Source organism: Carcharhinus amblyrhynchos, chromosome 7 (assembly GCF_965287045.1).
Source record: "Carcharhinus amblyrhynchos chromosome 7, sCarAmb.v2.hapA, whole genome shotgun sequence".
Lineage (NCBI taxonomy): Eukaryota > Metazoa > Chordata > Chondrichthyes > Carcharhiniformes > Carcharhinidae > Carcharhinus > Carcharhinus amblyrhynchos.
Window position 1 is genome coordinate 81564859 of NC_137330.1, and position 18393 is coordinate 81583251.

The following is an 18393-nucleotide window of genomic DNA, read 5'->3' on the forward strand; positions in this document are numbered from 1 at the left end:
ATCACCCCCAAACATTTTTTAATTTGTTTTGACTCCAGGAACCAACCCATGACAGGTAGCCTCACTGCTGTGAGGACAGGGGACTTCCTTTTATGAGCTCCACAGTTTCCCCATCCCACTTGAGCCACAGATGGAGGGATGGAGGCTACTCCGTCTCATAAGCAGGCTGACATCTTTGGCCAGAATTAATTTTTTAAAAATCTGATCTCTTGGGAGGCTGCCTCAAAATGGAGGTGCCCTGGTGGTTTTCCCTCCTACAGTGGCAGCACTTACCTTTATTGGTGGGGTTGCCATCCTTCCCGTTCTCAGGAATCCACCCATTATTTAGCTGTCACAGGGAGGATCTGGCAGATGGACATGCTGTCATCAGGTGCAGATCAGGACATTGAAATTGTCCGAATCTTTGATTATTTTTAAAGATGACCCACTAGTATGATAAATAAATAATGAAATCTGAATAGCAATATGTTACGAGTGAATTAGAATATCATTTGCATGAAGACATGTTGCTGCCTGTAATATTGGACAGTTTATTTTAAAATAACATTTTGTTAGGACTATAGTAATATTTTGTCGTGTAATTGATAATAATCTCATTTCCAAGGTAGGATCTAAATGTTTGTGGTGTCTCATATAATTTTTGATTTTAACATGCCAAAATATGTTGTCCCTTTCAAAGAGGTAATATGGCACTAAATTAGACCTTCCAAGCAAATGTACTAAATTTGATGAAGTTGTTTCAAAACACATTTTAAACTCAAAGTAGAAATAATTTGTTGTTACAAGCTAACAATTAAATTAAACAGATCAGTTTTTTCTCTCTCTCCCTGTAGAAAATGATACCTACTTGATGGTTGATGTCTGCTTGAAAATATGCCTGAGTTTGGGAACATGCTGTGTTGGAAATTACTGTTGTACTACATCACTGCACTATACAAAGAAGCATTGCAGCACAACAGCAATATCTGTGGTAGTTCTGTTCGTGTGATGGAGATAAGAAAGGAGAGCAATATAGGACAAATCTTTGCAAGAGAATGCAAAGATATAGAGCACTTTGTTATCAATCGAGAGAAAGCAATCATTAAGGTTTTAATGAGTATCATTAATGGATATTGCATAATTAGCATTTATTGAAAATATACCCACACACGCTACTTCTATTACTCTCAAGGAAAATTATCTCTCCATGTGATCCAAGCAATGAAACTGTTGCTTGAGGAAACTGATGGTTTGCAGTGCAAATCACTCAATAGCTCTCTCTGATGACACTCTGACTTTGTGTGGTTAAGTATGGAAAGGATAGTCCTAGTCAAACAGCAGTCATCCTCTGGAAGCCTGAAGAAGGTAGGGATTGCAAACTGGTGTATGGTAAATCATAAGTCTGTCAGAACAACATGAATTTAACATGATGAACCTTTTTGTGTGGTGGCACATCAACCAGACATCAGAAAACAGAGCACCTTGCTTCATCATGCTTCTTATTTCAGGAATGAATAATGAAAATTTTGACTGCACAGACATCGACAAAATGTTATAAAAAATGTGCTGCATAAGTTGCTTGGGCCGATATGATGATATTATCTATTCAAGATCTTTGGGAACACACAGAAGATGCAGGGTATTGCAGATTTTGCAAAACCTCAAAGTTTCAGTAGGCTTTTATAGCAGTGCTGAAGCAAAGTTAGGCTTTTCAATCTCAGGTGCAAAGTAACTCCCTCTCTTCAGTCAAATCCTCTATTTTTGATAACAAGCATAACTGACATTAATCATTTACTCAACCTTTCTCCCATGCTTTATCATCCCTATCCTCTAATATAACTTCAAAGACATTTTGGATTTTTTTTCCTATAGATTAGGTAAAGATAAACTCGCCATTGTCACAGATGAACATAGGCTGTTGGGCTTTGAGTGGGAGAGCTGGCTGGTGGTGATTTAAATTGGGCCACCACACCTCAGGCAAGGGAAAAGTTGTGAAGATGAGGCTTTCATGAATAACCTCTGCCTGAATGGGATTTGAACCCACACTATAGGCATCACTCTGCATCACTAACCAGCTGTCCAATCAACTGAGCTATGCCAGCATTTATTGCCCATTTCTAATTGCCCTTGAGAGGATGGTCATGAGCTGCCTTCTTGAACTGCTGCCGTCCATGTGCTATAGCTACATCCTTCAAGCTGACAGGGAAGGAATTCCAGAATTTGAGGAACAGTGATATAATTCAAAGTCAGGATGGTGTGTAGCTTTGAGGAGAACTTCCAGGTAGTGGTGTTCCCATGCATCTGCTGCCCTTTTCTTGTCCTCCTAGGCGATAGTGGTTGTGGGTGTGGATATATTGTCAAAGGAACCTTGGTGAATTGCAGCAAAGCATCTTGTAGATAGTGCACACTGTGCTTTGGTGGTGAAGTAAATGGATGTTGAAGGTAATGGATGGGATGCCAACCAATGAGCTGCATTGTCCTGAATGATGTTCAGCTTCTTGAGTGTTGTTTGAATTGTACTCATCCAGGCGAGCAGAGAGTTTTCCATCACATTTTTGGCTTGTGTCTTGTGGATGGTGGACAAGTTTTGGCGAGTCAGGGGGTGAGTTACACGCCACAGAATCCCCAACCTCTGACCTGTTCTTCTAACCACGGTATTTATATGCCTGGTCTAGTTCAGTTTCTGGCCAATAGTAACCCCCAGGGCATTGATAGTGGAATAAAACCATTGAATGTTAGTAATGTGTGCTATCTTTAATCCCTCCTCCTTAAAATGCCCAATCTCAATTAGTCCTTTAACCTCGCTTTCATTTCTAAATCCTCAAACAAATCCTTAGTTGACCTTCTGTTCCACTCATAGCATGTTGCGACAGCACTGGTCAAGGTCATGAATGATATTCTTTGTGATTTTTGCTGAATGGATTATGTCTCCTTGTCCCCTCCAGCTCTCCACAGCAATTATGGATGAATCAAATCCTCCTTAAACTAAATATAGAGAAGCCTGAAGCAATAAACTGGGATTTTACTACGGATTTTAGCTCTCTTCCTGGCTAGTCAATTGGGCTTTGTGAAACTTTGATGCCCTGTTCATCCAGAGTTTAGCATCAAAACGCATAACCTATCTATTATGAGAACTGCTTACTTCCACTCTGTGATATCACCCACAGCTGAGCAACCTTATCCTGCCATTGCTGAAATTCTTGTCTACACTTTGATTTCCTCAATGTTTCCATCTTACACTCTTCAGCTCTTCAGTGCAATATTCCAAACCACTGGTACCACAAAGTTAGCCCACAGAAAATTACATTTGCTCAGCAACAACATAATTTAATTTTTGCAACATTTTTGAACACATGAATAGCACTTGTTTAAAATGTACCTTCGAGTCATTGTATTAGCAATCTGTCATTATCGCACAAGTGTTTGCAAAATTAATCTCATAAAAAAGCACATTACTGAATGTCCAACCTATTCAAACATGTTTATTTTCAATGTAAATCCCCTCAATTATTTTCCGGTTCGGCAGGACAAATGCAAAATGATACCACGCGATTTAATGACCTTTCAACCTGATCACATACAATTATAGCTTGGGTTCAATGGTCTTTCAAGGAGTAAATTATGTTCCTAACAGAATTATTTACTGTTTAATTCATTTAATACATGAAAGGGAAGTCCGAGGTATTAGTGATTTTATATTTAAATAAAGGCATGTTTTCCACTATAGTAGTGGAAAATGACATGAAATAATTAAGAATGGATAATATCTGTGAAATACAGATTTTTGCTGACCTACATATTCAGAATTAGGTAAATAACCCTTTGCTAAACCATGTAATGAAACTAAGGTCTTGCCACCTAATTAGATGTCCACTAAGATCTCGTTAATTTGATTACATCAGGTTGAGTCAATATTCTCGAAATCTGATACAGAAACGCTATATATTTTTCTGAAAATAAATTACAAAGACTTGTCTTTCGAAATAACTAACAAACTTTTTGCTCAAAGGCTCCAGCAAGGGGAAAGTATTGGAGCGATATTTGATTGTAGCTAATTAAATACATTTATGTTGTAAAATGCAAGTGCTCCACTTTCTGTGCCTCAGCCCCATCCACAAGGATTACATCAACGTGGTGTCTAATTGCTTAAACGCTCTATTTTAAGACTGTGCATCCCTTTGTGCCGCTTAGCACGACTTTGACAAATATTAAGGGAGAAGGCCCGCCTACATATTGAACTTAGGTGGGAAAAAAAATCCAAACCGTCTCATGCGCTGATCTGGTATTGCAAGGAGTGTATAAAATGTCCCCCTGCCGCATGTGCCAGTTGCACAGCATCAGCCCCGCACTAAAAGGGAGAGCAGACAAACAGTCAGTTAAACGAGGCAGCCAACAAGATGAGTCGCAGCCCGGAAAGGATGTCTTCTTACCGCCGCCACTTTGAGGATTGCAGCGCCAGCAGCGCCTCATATCGCGTGCGGGTGTCTAGCCCGTCCCCACCTCGCCGCCAAGCACGATATCGCTCGGCCAGTTACAACCGTAGCACTGGGTGCCTGGTAAGGGGAGGTGGCATGCAGGCGGCCAGGAGGACCTACTCAGCAGTTTATGGACCTCGCATCACCAGGTAAAGAACAGGGGTTGCCTTTTTTTTCTGTAACGCTCGTTTAAAGCAGCCGGGCTGTGAACTAAAGGAAAGGAATTGATTTGATGTGAAACAAAAGTACTTCAAAAGCAGCTTTACAAAACAAAACTATTAAATGGCTGGACAATACTATTGGATCAGGCAAGAAGTACCTCAGTTGTACACGGCGCTCATACCAAATCCCACCTGGAGTGCTGGCTTTGTTGAAATTTGGATCCCGCACCACAGCAAATTTATGTAGCATTGACCACCGAGGCGGCAGTGTGCAGATTCACCAGAGTTAAACTAAGGCTTAAAGTTCTGAGAATAGGTTGCATAAACTAGCCTGGAATTTCGACAAAAAGCAAAATAATGCAGATGCTGGCAATCTGAAAGGTGGTGGAAACATTCATCGGGTCAGGCAGCATCTGTGGAGAGAGAAACGGAGTTAATGTTTCAGGTCAATGAATTTTTGTTGGAATTGACAGATTTTAAGCAAGGGTAAGGGGCAGGGTAAAACTAAACTAAAGGGGACATCTCTGTAGGGTGGGAGGTAGGAGGGATTAAATGGCAAAAGGGATAATGGTACAAGGCAAAAAGTGGTAAAGAAACAAAATTAAACAAAAACCCTGGAAATGTGTTAATAGGAAAAATAGAATCACTGCAGGCAAATACCATCTGAAAAGTGAGGGCAGAAATGTTTTGACTCCATGTTGAAGGCTGTATATAAAGTATCTAATCATAAAATGCAAATCGTTAAGCTTTTCTTAGCTTTATTGGAGCAATGTGAGAGGTTGAGGACAAAGAAGTCCAAATGGAATTGGGGCGAAGGATTAAAATAACAGGTAATTGCAATCTCATGGTCACAGCTGTGGACGAAATAGAGATGTTCTGCAAAGTGATCACCCAGTCTGGGTTTGGCCACCCCCATGTATTGGAGACTGCACCATGAGCAACGAACATAGTATATCAAATTGTTAGAGGTACAAATAAATTGTTTTTTTTTACCTAGAAGGATTGCTTGGACCACTGGACAGTAGAAAGGGAGATGATAAAAGTTCCATCTCGTGTCCATGCATGGGAAAGTGTTGATGGGGGAGGAGGGGTATTCCAGAATGTCACAAAGGAACAAATCCTTTCAGAAAGGGGAGCAGAAGATGGTGTTTGGTGGCATTCCGATGGTGGTGTTAGACATGTGGAAAATGGCATGGAAACAGTTGAAAGCCCTCTGAACCACAGTGAATGTGAATCCTCAGTTGGGAAATATATTGGAAGCATTGGAATGGATGGTGACATCATCAGATCAGAAACAATAGAGGCAAAGAAGTTCTCTCTGGAAAATGGAATGGAATCCTTACAGGAAATGGAAGGATGGATTGGGTTTAGTCTGTGGAAGTCAGAAGGTTTCTCTTGGGAATGGTGAGATGATTGATGTAAAAGAGTGAAATTCCATAGACTATATAGAATAATTTATTCTATCCACAAAAAATGCGAGTTGGGGGATAAACAAGAAAATTTGCATCTGTATGCAGTTTTTCATGGTCTTATGACACTTCAAAGCAAATAATACTTTTGAAGTGTAGTCACTGTAGGACAGTGTGACAACTTTATTTGTGCACAGTTGGCTCCCACAGCCACGAGATAATGACCAAATAGTCTGTTTTAGTGATTTTAGTTGAGGGATAAATATTGGGCAGGATGACTGGGAGAACTATCATGCTGTTCTTCAAAATATCGCAGGTAGATATTTAACAACCAACCACATAGTAAATGCAGCCTGGGTTTAACTTCCTATCCAAAACTCAGCACCTCTGACAATGCAACAATCCCTCAGTACTGCCCTCGATGTCACCCTAGACTTTGCACTCAAATCTCTGGAGTGCAACTTGAGCCCGGAAGCTTTCTAACTCAGACCTGTATGCTACCATTGAGCCACAGCTGACTCCTACGATTTTCAAATCATTGTGAAATCTGAAAACATCTTTTAACACAAAGGGGAGTAGAAATCTGAAAATTCTTTCTCCCAAAAGGCTGCATGTTGGATCAATTGAAATCCGCAAAATTAAGACCAATGGATTTTTATCAGTTGAAGGTATCAAGCATCTGAAGGAAAGGAAGGTCAGTGAAATTGAGATACAGAATGCCATCATTTGGATAAAAAAGCGAATGAGGCCCCGAGGACAGAAAGTCCTCCTCCTGTTATTTCGACATTGCACAGTCTTGTATAAAAATCATAGAATCATAGAACCCGACAGTGCAGAAAGAGGCCCTTCAGCCCATCGAGTCTGCACGGACCACAATCCCTGCCAGGCCCTACCTCCATATCTCTACATATTTTACCCGCTAATCCCTCTAATTTAAGCATCCTAGTATACCAAAGGGCAATTTTAGCATGGTCAATCAACCTAACACGCACATCTTTGGACTGTGGGAGGAAACCGGAGCACCCGGAGGAAACCCACGCAGACACGAGGAGAATGTGCACACTCCACACAGACAATGACTCAAGCCGGGAATCGAACCCAGGTCCCTGGAGCTGTGAAGCAGCAGTGCCAACCACTGTGCTATCGTGCCGCCCCCAAAAAAAATCCCTGCATGAAGTCACATTAAATACTGGGGTGCATCAGAAACAATAATTCAACATTGCAGATGGTATGGTTTTGTAATGGAAAATCTACATTAAAATAGGAGCTAGGGTTGTCAATAAATAAACCCTAAAACTATCGCGGTATCCAACCAAAACAAAACAACGGACAGATCAAATAGATCAAGGCGAAAATTTGACATTAACTAAATATGCTTTGGGGAAGACAGTCCTGGGAGTGATTTCAAAAAGCTCCAGCCTTAATAAAAACAATCCTGACGGTGCTGTGTTCTTGTTACTGGGCTGTTTGCACAGCTCACTTCATAGAATTTTCCTGCTCTTTCATATTAGGATTGAATGGGAGGGTGGGTCCAGCCACACCGCCCCCTCCCCGCCACCCCCCCCATGATATTCCAAAGGTCGTTTCGTGAAGCCTTCTCAAACCTGAGGGAATGCACAAATGAAATAAAGTAAAATGGTCGTCAGCGGTTTGACACAAATCAACTTTAAACAGTCGTTGTCTCTGATTCCTGACACGGGTATATTTAACGACAACGTTGCCCGGCTTTTGTTGAAAGTTTTTTTAACCTCTGAAATCGTAAAGGGAAACGATCTTTTGAAATGTGATCCAATAAGGAATTGTGTGTGTATTTATTCTAGCCATATCACAAAGCCAATACGGGCAAATACTAAATGCCAATGGAGCAGTTTCCCGGTGATATTTAATGTGTTATTGATTGAAATAATGTAGTATTCGCAAAGTTCTGCACAATTACCTCACATCCTACCCGAAAAATATAGTTTATCATGGCGTACATGTTATTTGTATTAATATATGTCAGTAGAATTATTTAACCCTGTAATAGTGTTTGCCGATATTTAATTTTCTATTTATTTTCGGTTGATCGTCTGGTTTTTGTTTCTCTATACTTTCTTTGTATTTCACTAATGTAACTTGGAAGGTAAAACAATTGGTACTAGAACTATCTGCAATGTGTTTAGAAATTTGCAAGTGACGGGAAGCGTTATTTTCGCGATTGTGTCATCTGATTTCATTTTATTACGACCGCTGTAAATTAACCTTAATCTTAACTTTAACCCTTCAACTTTGAATATTTTTTTATTTGTGCCTAACTGTCTGGATATAGTGTGAAGGGTTTTTTTTGTTGAAATGGTCAACTCGAAGTCACTGCCATATATAAATGAAACTTGCAGTACAATCGGAATTATATTGTCATTTAAAATCGTAGAATCCCTACAGTGCAGAAGGAGGCCATTTGGCCCATTGAGTCTGCCCACCCAGGCCCTACTTCATGCATTTACCCGAGCTAATCCCCCTGATACTAAGGGGCAATTTACCATGGCCAATCCAACTAACTCACACATTTTTGGACTGTGGGAGGAAACTGGAGCACCCAGAGGTAACCCACGCAGACACGGGAAGAATGTGCCAACTCCACACAGACAGTGACCCAAGCTAGGAATCGAACCGGGTCCCTGGCGCTGTGAGGCAGCAGTGCTAACCGCTATGCCATCGTGCCGCCTTCATTTTACCTATTAATGTCACATATTCAGGGAGGAGTCTTCTTTTTCTTTGTGGACAGATAACTCGGCGTGTATTTCCAGGGCTATAAATTTGGGCCATCGTTCTTAGTCTCTTTCTCCGCCCCCACTACCGCCACCACCACCCCCGTTCCGCCCCGTCTTAAAATGGAGCTGAATCAATTCCCCGAATCGGGTCCTCAAAACTTTTAAGAACAGTCTTCCTTGAAATGCGATTTAACAGGAAACCATTGTGTAGCAATATGGAAAATTATTGGAATTTCAAAATAGTGGCAATGAAAATAGTTACTTTTAAATGAAGACACGAGGAAGTTTCGAAGTAGATGCTGCCTTTCTCGTATTAGAATAGTGATCTTAGAACAATCCTAAAGCAAAATGATGCTGGCTTGTGGGGGGCGGGTATATTCAAACAACTATAGGTTAATGGATTTGTACATATCGTCTCAATGAAAGTGTTGGGTCAGCAGATATTAAATAAGATGTCCTGTTTTCACTCTTGTAAATCGAGAGGATTAACCCATCGATTAATAACAGTTCAGAATAGAATAGCAAGAGCAGGTGAAGGGAAGAAATGCACAGATATAAAAGACAATGTGGGGCACTATTATACAAAATTGTATGATAAATATTTTACCTAGCTTGGATCAGAAAGCTATTTTTTTTCACAAACTGACTTGAAGAATACCTTGTCAAAAAAAAATCGCTCAGCAATCTTTTTAAAGAGGCGCCCTCGAACTTGCATACGAGCTCTTGGGAAATTACAGAATTCTGTGCGAGACCTTCGGAACACTTCGCGAGGAATGTGTAACAAAAGGTGTAGACCTTGTCGGCCGAGAAATATCTTTTCATTTACTTCCACTGGTCACGCGAAGATTTCATTTGCAACCCTTTGCTTCGAACTAAATTAGAATTCAACTAAAACGGTCCCTGTCTCAACCACTCTTGAAATATCCGTGCGGAGTGAAGGAATGCCGGTGCAATAAGTACAGCACTGACACATCTATGCGCAATGGTAGTCCGACTATTTGCCACAGATTAGATTTTGATCGATTTTATTGTACTCGTTATTCATATTGCTACAGTGAAAGTACAGTGGAGATATTAAGGGAGCATCAGTTCGTACAAGTCATGAATTTACTTACCGATATGATCAACAATGACTGGGACATTAATATTTGTAATTTTAAATCGTGAACAGCAAAATATTTCCGATTTTAATGGGGATTCGAGCGTTTTTAAGGATTACGTTCGGAATTTTTGAACATCAACAACGCAGAATGCAATCTTCCACACTTACACGCAGACAACAGGACTTCTGTTGGTCAGCAGGAGTTCCTCGCCGTTTTAAATGACCTCACCTGCGTGTGACACTAAAAAGAGTGATCTTGTGTCTGTAAACATATTTAATTCCGACTGGAATGGTGGCCTTTATTTTCATCAGTTATGTGAGCAACTGAAAAAAGAGCAATGAGATGGTGTTTAAAATAACAGATTGTATTTAAATAAATTCAGACAATGGCATTAATGTGGTTCAGCTGTAAATCAAATCTGCTTTGCACACTGCAAATAACCAGTCTCCAAACAAAGTTAATGCCCTGAATGCACTCTACAGTTTTCAAATAATGTTACATCAGTAAACACAAAGCTCCATTAGAAGGGATAGATTTGAGACTGAATCAACCTCATCTTAAAGATTTGAAGGCATTTATTTTCAGTGATCTGAGCTGTAAGTTTTAGTTGATATTTGTAACATGCTGGAACTTGGGAATGGCAATCAGTGGCAAATTGGGAGGGAAGGGGATGGGGAGAGGAGTGGTGTAGTGGTTAGAGTTACCTTGCTGACATTCTCAAGAACCTGTCTCGCCTCATCTTTCTGATTTAGTGGGGCTCAGGTAGCTCAGCGCAAACCCGTCCAGCGGCGAAGTGTAACCAGAGCAGAGCAAAGAAGAACAGGCCCCCTTTTTAGAGTAATGCAGGTGAGTTTAAAGGTCCCATTGAAAGGGAGAAGGTAAGTTTCTAAGACCAGTGAATAGGATGTGGGGGGCGGGGGTTCAGACATGGAGAGGGGGGTAGAATCTGGACATAGGGGAGGGGCTCTGGAGGCAAACATGCGGTGAGGGGGAAGTTAAGGGTGTGGGAAAGTCAGACATGGGGGGCGGGGTTGGACATGGGGGAAGTCTGATTTAGGGTGGGAGGGAGTCAGACATTATAGAGGAGTTGGACATCATGGGAATAGTTGGACATGGGGTGAAGGAAATGGACAGGAGAGTTGTTGGACATGGGCAGGGGAATGAGACATGGAGGTGGAGTTGGACATCAAGGAGAGGAGGGAGAATGTGAGGTGGGGCTTCGAACATTGGGAGTGGAGAGGTTCTGACATGGGGGACTCAGGTATCAGAGATGGTTGGGTATGGGGCTAGGGTTAGGCATAGAGAGAGGAGTTGGAGCATGGGGGGGTGGGGTTTGGACATGGGGGAGTTGGTCCGACATTGGGTTGATGCAGCTCGTGGGCATATGGATGGGTCAGGTGGAGATCATAGAAACGAATCATAGAAAACCTACAGTGCAGAAACAGGCCATTTGGCCCATTGAGTCTGCACCGAACATAATCCCACCCAGGACTTACCCCCATATCCCTACATATTTACCTGTTAATCCCTCTAACCTACACATCTTGAGACACTAAGGGGCAATTTTAGCACGGCCAATCAACCTAACCTTTTGGACTGTGGGAGGAAACCAATGCAGACATGAGGGGAATGTGCAAACTCCACACAGACAATGACCCAAGCCGGGAATTGAACCCAGGTCACTGGCGCTGTGAAGCAACAGTGCTAACCACTGTGCTACCGTGCCACCCAATCCAGCTGGTGTGGGGTGTGGCCCAATCCAGCCTGGGAGTCAGGCCAAGGAGGAAGTTATCCTACGGGGGGTGGGGGGGGGGGGGGGGGGGTTGCTGGAAATGTGTGCTATAGAGGGGGGAGTGGAGTGTTTAGTTGGAGGGTCCCCTGGGGGGTAGTTGGGGTTGTGGGGTATGTGCCATGCGGGATGTTTAAAGTAGTTATGCTGAAATTACAAGTATTTATTTTCCATTCAAACTCTTTCAGAGTAACCATGGTGTAAAACTGGCAGAACCATCTGAAGTTAGCAATTTAAACTGCTTTGTGAGTTAATTGAATCCTGCAGTACAGAAGGAGGCCATTCTGCTCATCACTGTTGTAAGTCCGTACCAACCACAATCCCACCCAAGCTCCATCCCCACAACCCCATTCATCAACCCCAGCTAGTCACCCAACACTACGGGGCAACCTTAGAGTGGCCAATCCACCTAACCTATGGATGGTGGCGGGAAACTGGAACACACGGAGGAAACCCACACCAACATGGGGAGAACGTACAAACTCCACACACTCAGTAACTCAAGCTGAGAATCAAATCCAGGTCCCTGGCGCTGTGAGGCAGCAGTGCTTGCCACTGTGCCATCTATGGGATGGTTCCCAAAATAATGCAATTGTCTAGGGAAAGTTCAGCCTCCTGGAAATCCCTTTAGTCACAAGGGGACATAGGTTCAAGGTGAGGGGTAGGAGGTTTAGGGGGGATTTGAGGGAAAACTTTTTTTACCCAGTGGGTGATGACGATCTGAAATGCGCTGCTAGGAAGGTGGTAGAGACAGGTTGCCTCACATCCTTTAACAAGTACCGGGATGAGCACCTGGCATGCCATAACATTCAGAGTAATGGGCCAAATGCTGGCAAATGGGATTAGGTAGGAGATCAGGTGTTTCTCATGCAGGTGCAGACTCGATATTTATTTATAGGTGTCACAAGAACACTTGTATTAACACGCAATGAAGTTACTGTGAAAAAATCCCCTAATCACCACACTCTGGCACCTGTTTGGGTATACTGAGGATGAATTTAGCATGGCCAAGGCACCTAACACCAGGGGGTCTTTCAGACAGTAGGAGGAAACCAGAGCATCCCGAGAAGGCCATGCAGACATAAGGAAGAATATATACACTCCGCACAGACAGTGACCAAGCTGGGAATCGAACTCGGGTCCCTGGTGCTGTAAGGCAGTAGTGCTAACCACTGTGCAGATGGGCCGAATGGCCTCTCCGGCGCTGTGTGATGCTATGATAATTGCCGGGTAAACCCTTACCTGGGAACTTCTGAGGGCGATTCCCTAACGTATTTCTGAGGTCCCCTCAATCTGATGCCAGTGAGCCAGAATGTGTTGTTTTAATAAGTAGGTGTGCAGCATTATACACGCATCATTCCTATAACACTCTGAGCTGTTACAGCGTAGCATTTGTCGAGTCGGCTGTCCGGTGTCTTTAGTTAAACACCAGTTCTCTCCAGCCTTCATTTTAATATCCTGTATACGTAGGAAATTTAAAAAATTAGCTTTTCGTAACCACACGTGTAATCCATTTTTCTCAAACTTTCCCAATAACCGAGTTATAGCGAATTCGAAATGTAGCCGTTAATACACAAAACATTTTTGCAACCTCACATCGCTAAGGTGCAGTTTGAATGTTGCTAACATCGTGAACTCTTTGCTGTTTAGCATAGGTACGAGCTACCTGGGAGCAGCCAGTCTGGATCTGGACGCCGCGTCGGCCACAAATCAGGAATTCCTGAGCACCAGAACCAACGAGAGAAAAGAGATGATCATTCTTAACGACAGGCTAGCTGCCTACATCGAGAAAGTAAGTAACGCTTCAAGCTATAACATCCGCAACAGAAATGACCAACCTTGAAGCAGTCTCCATCCTGAAATACATCTGAATGTAGTCAGACATGATTAACACATATTAATATCTGATCGTAAATGTTATAAATAGAAAGAAAAGCGGGGCATTCCAGAGTATTCGAAGCTGGAATGCTTTTCAGAACCTGAAATGTGAGTTTGATTGTATTGAAAGTGATGGGGTCCAAATGTAAACACCGGCGACATTGACACTTACCAGCGGTATCTGCAATCATCTGATTTGAACACAGAGACAAGACTGAATATACTAGTATAAAGAGCGATCTCGAAATACTACAATATTTTACATCTTTAAATAAAGTATCATGAATTGAAGGTAAATTAAATCCAAAGGGAGAAGAGGATATTTTGACACATAAAAATGGAACACACTGGATTTGATGCAGGTTTTGTTTCTGTTGCTTCAGAATGAGTAAGAAGTCTCACAACATCAGGTTAAAGTCCAACTGGTTTATTTGGTAGCAAACGCCACTAGCTGGAGGCTGCCTCCCTAAATATTTTTAAGACGCGGATTGATGGGTTTTTGATAAGAGAGGGGATTAAGGGTTATGGGGAGAGGGCGGGAAAGTGGAACTGAGCCACGACAGATCAGCCATGATCTTATTGAATGGCGGGGCAGGCTCGAAGGGCTAGATGGCCTACTCCTGCTCCTATTTCTTATGTTCTTATGTTCTTTTGGAGCACTGCTCCTTCGTCAGGTAAGTGGGAGTTCTGTTCACAAACAGGGCATTTAAAGACGCAACTCAATTTACAAATAATAGTTGGAATGCGCGTCTTTACAGATAATCAAGTGCAAAAGGTGCAGACAATGTGAGTGAAGAGAGAATTAAGCGCAGGTTAAAGAGATGTGTATTGTCTCTGGACAGGACAGTTAGTGAGATTTTGCAAGCCCAGGCAAGTCGTGGGAGTTACAAATAATGTGGCATGAACCCAAGATCCCGGTTGAGGCTGTCCTCGTGTGCGGAACTTGGCCATCAGTTTCTGCTCGGTGATTCTGCATTGTGTGTTGTGAAGGCTGCCTTGGAGAAAGCTTATCCGAAGATCAGAAGCTGAATGCCCTTGACTGCTGAAGTGTTGCCCACCAGGAAGAGAACATTCTTGCCTGATGATTGTCAAGGGTTGTTCATCCATCCATTGTTGTAGCATCTGCATAGTCTTCCCAATGTACCATGCCTCAGGACATACTTTCCTGCAGCATATCAGGTAGACAACATTGGCCGAGTTGCAAGAGTATGTACCGTGTACCTGGTGGGTGGTGTTCTCATGTGAGATGATGCCATCGGTGTCGATGATACAGTTGCCGTGGCAGGGTTGTGTGGTGTCATGGTCACTGTTTTCCTGAAGGCTGTGTAGTTTTGCTGCGGACAATTGTTTGAGGTTGTGCGGTTGTTTGGGGTTGTGGGGATGGCCTTGGCGAGATGTTTATCTTCATCAATGACATGTTGAAGGCTTTGGAGAATATGTTGTAGCTTCTCTGCTCCAGGGAAGTACTGGACAACAAAGGGTACTCTATCCGCCGTGTCCTGTGTTTGTCTTCTGAGGAGGTTGGTGTGGTTTTTCGCTGTAGCGCATCAGAACTGTTGATCAATGAGTTGACCACCTGTTCTTATGAGGGCATCTTTCAGCGTTTGGAGGTGTCTGTTGCGATCCTCCTCATTTGAGCAGATCCTGTGTATATAGAGGGTACCGCACAGGACCTTCAACCGATGCTACACACTAGATACATCAATGACATTTTCTTCCTTTGGACTCATGGTGAATAATCACTGAAACAACTATATGATGACATCAACAAGTTCCATCCCATCATCAGACTCACCATGGACTACTGTCCAGAATCGGTTGCATTCTTGGACACACGCATCTCCATTAAGGACGGTCACCTCAGCACTTCACTGTACTGCAAGCCCACGGCTAACCTCACGATGCTCCACTTCTCCAACTTCCACTCTAAACACATTAAAGAAGCCATCTCCTACGGAAAAGCTCAGATGAGGAGGATCTCAACAGACACCTCCAGATGTTGAAAGATCCCCACACCCCCACTTCTTGCCTCCAAACAACTGCACAACCGTTGTCCACAACAAACTACCCAGTCTTCAGGAGACCGGTGACCATGACACCGCAAAATTCTGCCACAGCAACCTTTGCAAGACATACCAGATCATTGACACAGATGCCATCCACTAGGTATACTCTTGCAACTCAGCCAACATTGTCTAACTGATACGCTGCAGGAAAGGATGTCCCAAGGCATGGTACATTGGGGAGACCATGCAGACAGTACAACAATAGATGAATGAACACCGCTCGACAGTCACCAGGTAGGAATGTTCCCTTTCTGTCAGGGAACACTTCAGCGGTCACAAGCATTCAGTCTCTGATCTTCGGGTCAGAGTACTCCAAGATGGACTTCACAACACATGACAACGCAGAATCGCCGAGCAGAAACTGATAGCCAAGTTCCGCACACATTAGGACGGCCTCAAACAGGATCTTGGGTTCATGTCACACTATCTGTAACCCCCACGACTTGCCTGAGCTTGCAAAATCTCACTAACTGCCCCGGCTGGAGACAATACACATCTCTTTGACCTGTGCTTAACCCTCTCTCCACTCACATTGTCTGTACCTTTAAGACTTGATTACCTGTAAAGACTTGCATTCCTACCAGTATTTTGTAAATTGAGTTTGTGTCTTTATATGCCCTGATTATGAACAGAACTCCCACTTACCTGATGAAAGACCAGCACTCCAAAAGCTAGTGGCTTTTGCTACTAAATAAACCTGTTGGACTTTAACCTGGTGTTGTGAGACTTCTTACTGTGTTTATCCCAGTCCAACACTAGCATCTCTGCATCAGAATGATACATTGATACAGAATGATACAGAATGATACTCTTTAAAACACGCTACTTGCTTACGTGCTTAAAAAAATAAAATTAAAATCACACCTATAGAATATACTAATGGAGATCCTAACCGATGTTCACATCAAAGGATACATTGTTTTATAAGGGCAGGTGTGTTACATCACAATATGATAGAATCATACAAAGGTTTCCTTCTGTGCTGTAACCATGCAGCCCATCCTATTGGTGCTGGCTGTCTGCAAGAACAACTCAGGTAGTTGCTTCCAGCTTGCCCCACCGCACCCCCCTCTCCCACAACCTTCTGTGCAACCCAACACTTAAGTTTTTCTTCACCTGTTTACCAAGTTACCAAAAAAACCACAACTGAATCTGTCTCCATCACATTCTCAGGCAGTTCATTCCAGGTCCTAACCACTGACTGGTTTTAAAAAAAAAGTTTTCTTCATGTTGTCTTGGATTCTTTTGCCAATCACCTTAAATCAGTGTCTTCTAGTCTTCCACTCTTACACCAATGCAATATTCTCCCTATATATCTCTCTAATCTATCCATCATGATTTTAAATATCTCTATCCAATCCCTCCTGAACATTCTCTGAGAAGAATGATCTATGCTTTTCTAAACTATCCATGTAACTGAAGTCACTCATCCCTGGAATCATTCTCACAAATCTTTTTTGTGTTCACTCCAATATCTTCATATCTTTGCTGAAGTGCATGCTCAGAATAGTACACAATTTAAGGCCCAACTAATTTTTTTTTATGACTTTGTTTAACTCTTTCATGGAATGTGAGAATCATTGGCAAGGCCAGCATTTGTTGCTCATCCCTAGTTGGTCTAGAATTGAGTGACTTGCTAGACCATTTAAGAAAGCAGTTAAGAATTAACCACATTGCTTTGGGTCTGGAGCCACATGTAGGCCAGGCTTGTCCAGTTAAGGGCATTAGTGAACCAGATGGGGTTTTATGATAATGGTTTCATGGTCACTATTACTAGCTTTCAATTCCAGATTTTAATAACTGAACTTAAATTTCACCAGTTATCTTAGTGGGATTTCAGCCCATGTTCCCAGAATATTAGCCTAAGGTCATTCTGACTCAAAACATTGGCTCTATTCTGTCTCCACAGATGCAGTCAAATCTGCTGAGTTTTTTCAGCACTTTCTATTTTTGTTTCAGATTCCAGCGTCTGTAGTATTTTGTCTTTTTCTAGAATATTAGTCCAGTTACGTTACTACTACACCACCATCTCCCTATGGGTCAATATTGCTTTCTTGCTTTTGTACTCCGCTGCTATTTATAAAACCCAGGATCTTCAATGCCTCTTTAGCTGCATTCTCAACCTGACCTGCCCCCATCAGAAGATGTGCATATATACTCCTAGGTCCTTTGCTTCTGCACCATTTTTAGAAATGTGTCTTTTATTTTCTATTGCCTGTCCTCATATTTCCTACTAAATGTTTCACTACACGTTTCCTGCATTACAGATGTGTAGAGTATAGGGCTAACGGTAGGACTCTGAATAGTGTGGACGAACAGAGGGATCTAGGTGTATGTGTACATAGATCCCTGAAAGTTGGGAATCAAGTAGATAGGGTTGTTAGGAAGGCATACAGTGTCTTGGCGTTTATTGGTACATAAGAAATAGGAGCAGGACTAGGCCATCTAGCCCTTCGAGCCTGCCCCACCATTCAATAAGATCATGGCTGATCTGTCGTGGCTCAGTTCCACATTCCCGCCCTCTCCCCATAACCCTTAATCCCCTCTCTTATCAAAAACCCATCAACCCGCATCTTAAAAATATTTAGCGAGGTAGCCTCCACCACTTCAACGGGCAGAGAATTCCAGAGATTCACCACCCTTTGAGTGAAGAAGTTCCTCCTCAACTCCTTTCTAAACCGCCCCCCCTTTATCTTGAGGCTGTGCCCCCTAGTCCTACTATCCTTGGTAGGGGGATTGAATTTAGGCGCCGCAGAGTCATGTTGCAACTGTACAAAACTCTG

General features: G+C 42.6%; 1 protein-coding gene across 2 annotated transcripts in view; it reads left to right on the forward strand.

Moving 5' to 3' along the window:
- The first annotated feature begins 4271 nt into the window (after nt 1–4271).
- Nucleotides 4272–18393, forward strand: part of LOC145345520 (desmin) — a 49493-nt gene continuing 35371 nt past the window's right edge. For both annotated transcript variants that reach the window (XM_080193347.1, XM_080193348.1), the window contains exons 1-2: nt 4272–4603; nt 13317–13458. In XM_080193347.1, the coding sequence (XP_080049473.1) occupies nt 4377–4603; nt 13317–13458 (369 nt within the window). In that variant the 5' untranslated portion in view covers nt 4272–4376. The remainder of the gene's footprint in view (nt 4604–13316; nt 13459–18393) is intronic.